The 1,703-nt window shown below is 50.3% G+C and overlaps 1 protein-coding gene across 1 annotated transcript; it reads right to left on the reverse strand.

The window, feature by feature from the left end:
• Positions 1-685: 685 nt before the first annotated feature.
• LOC104467042 (activated RNA polymerase II transcriptional coactivator p15-like) lies at positions 686-1,595 on the reverse strand (the record flags this gene model as incomplete). The annotated part of the gene is made up of 3 exons (XM_010080663.1): positions 686-761; positions 1,157-1,265; positions 1,479-1,595. Coding segments are annotated over 3 exons (302 nt in total), but the record flags the coding sequence as incomplete, so codon positions are not given.
• Positions 1,596-1,703: the final 108 nt, after the last annotated feature.

Raw genomic sequence — 1,703 nt, forward strand, 5'->3', positions numbered from 1 at the left:
ACAGAGCACTGGCCTTCTGGAAGTGAAATCCAACAGCAACCTACAAAGAAGGATGCCTGAAACAGAGAGTTGAGGTGCCAGCCTGTGAAACACTCTGCTGCTCCTTTTTATAATGCAGACATTTATTGTGCATATTCACCCTTTACAGACAAACCAGTTACTGGTATAATAATCCCTTTTTTCACTCAAAAAAAAACCAACCCAAAAAACAAACCAAACAACCTTCACCAACACAGAAAGTACTTGAAATAGCCAGAACGACATGTGGAAGAAACACAAAGGATGCCAACATGAGGTATACAAACCATCTTACTCAACAGTCAACCAAGTGGAAGACAGTAAGAGATGTACAGCAGTTAAAGCACTCCACAAGGCAGGCTGAAGCCATCTACCCCAGGAAGCCAGGTTGGGGTCACATCCCTCACCAGCACAGACCTCAAGTCTGCTTGAGAACAGAGGTGCTGAAGTCTCACTTCACAGCACTGTCTCTAGTTCCAGGTGCTCATTACAAGCTACTTCTTGAAAACAGAAGAGTCTCTGCTCTTCTCAACATAAACATTACCCCAGTGAGGAAAGCCTATCAAGGTGAGGGGAAGGCTCCAGGTGAGAATCTTTAGCTTTACAGTTGTCAGTGCATTCAAGGGAAAGGAAACAGATTGAACGTGTCCAAGATTCTTCGTCTTACAATTTCTTGACTGCAGCATCAATCTCAGGAATGATCTCCTTCAGCTGATTCCACTGTTCTGCAGACAGGGCAATCCCTAGAACAGCAGGAGAGGTTTCAGAGGAAGCAAAGCAGCAACATCAGACTCAGTGTTTTCAGCCTCCCTTCTCCACATTGTAGCTCTGCCCCTGCCAACAGCTAGAGAAAGGACTGGTGGAACCAGAGTACTGCACAGCAGCTTCCTGCACTGCTGCTCAGCACTCCTGCCAAGCTCCAGATCTCACCAGAGGCTCACACTCATTCTTTGTGCTTTTCTTCAGCTGTTGCCACTCAGGCTAAGAAAGTGCTAAACCCTCCCACACTGTTTGCTCAGCTCCCCAGTCCCTCAATACCCAGGTCCCCCAGCCGCCAAGGGAGACAGGCTAAGGTGGAGCTGGAGAGACAGTAGGTGAGGCGTCACCCCTGCCTGCCACCCAGCAAACATGGTTGTACCTTTCCTCCCCGGTTTCATGTCGCCCTCCTTGTCAGTGTAGAACTCCCTGATGTCCACGAGGACCTTCCCCTTGAAGCAGGACACTCTGACATAACGCATCTTCCCGATCTGTGGCGACACAGAGCCTGTGTTACCCCGGCCCTACAACAAGCCTGGGGGGTCACTCCAACACGCCAGAGCACTAGCGAGGGAGCAGCAGGCACCCCAGGCAGCCAGCTTGGCTACAAAAATGCTCAGCTCCAAGTACAGGAGGCAAAGGGAAGACCTGCACCAAGAACAAGAGGAAAACGTGTTCCTGCAGTAAATCCCTGCCCTCCATACCTGGAACATACCCTCCTCTTCACTGCCTCCTCCCAGAGTTCTTTCTGTCACCTTTGAAGGTTTGGTCTCTGTTTTCATCTTTTTCTCAGACTTAGAAGACATTTCTTTTTTTCTTTTCTAGACAGAGAGAGCACCAGTTTGAGCAGCCCGCTGAGGGCCCCCGCAGGACACCAGTGTCGCGGTCCCCGCACAGGACACGTTCACCGGACACACTGCCGCGGCCAG

This window comes from Pterocles gutturalis, unplaced genomic scaffold (assembly GCF_000699245.1).
Source record: "Pterocles gutturalis isolate BGI_N339 unplaced genomic scaffold, ASM69924v1 scaffold29559, whole genome shotgun sequence".
Taxonomy (NCBI): domain Eukaryota; kingdom Metazoa; phylum Chordata; class Aves; order Pterocliformes; family Pteroclidae; genus Pterocles; species Pterocles gutturalis.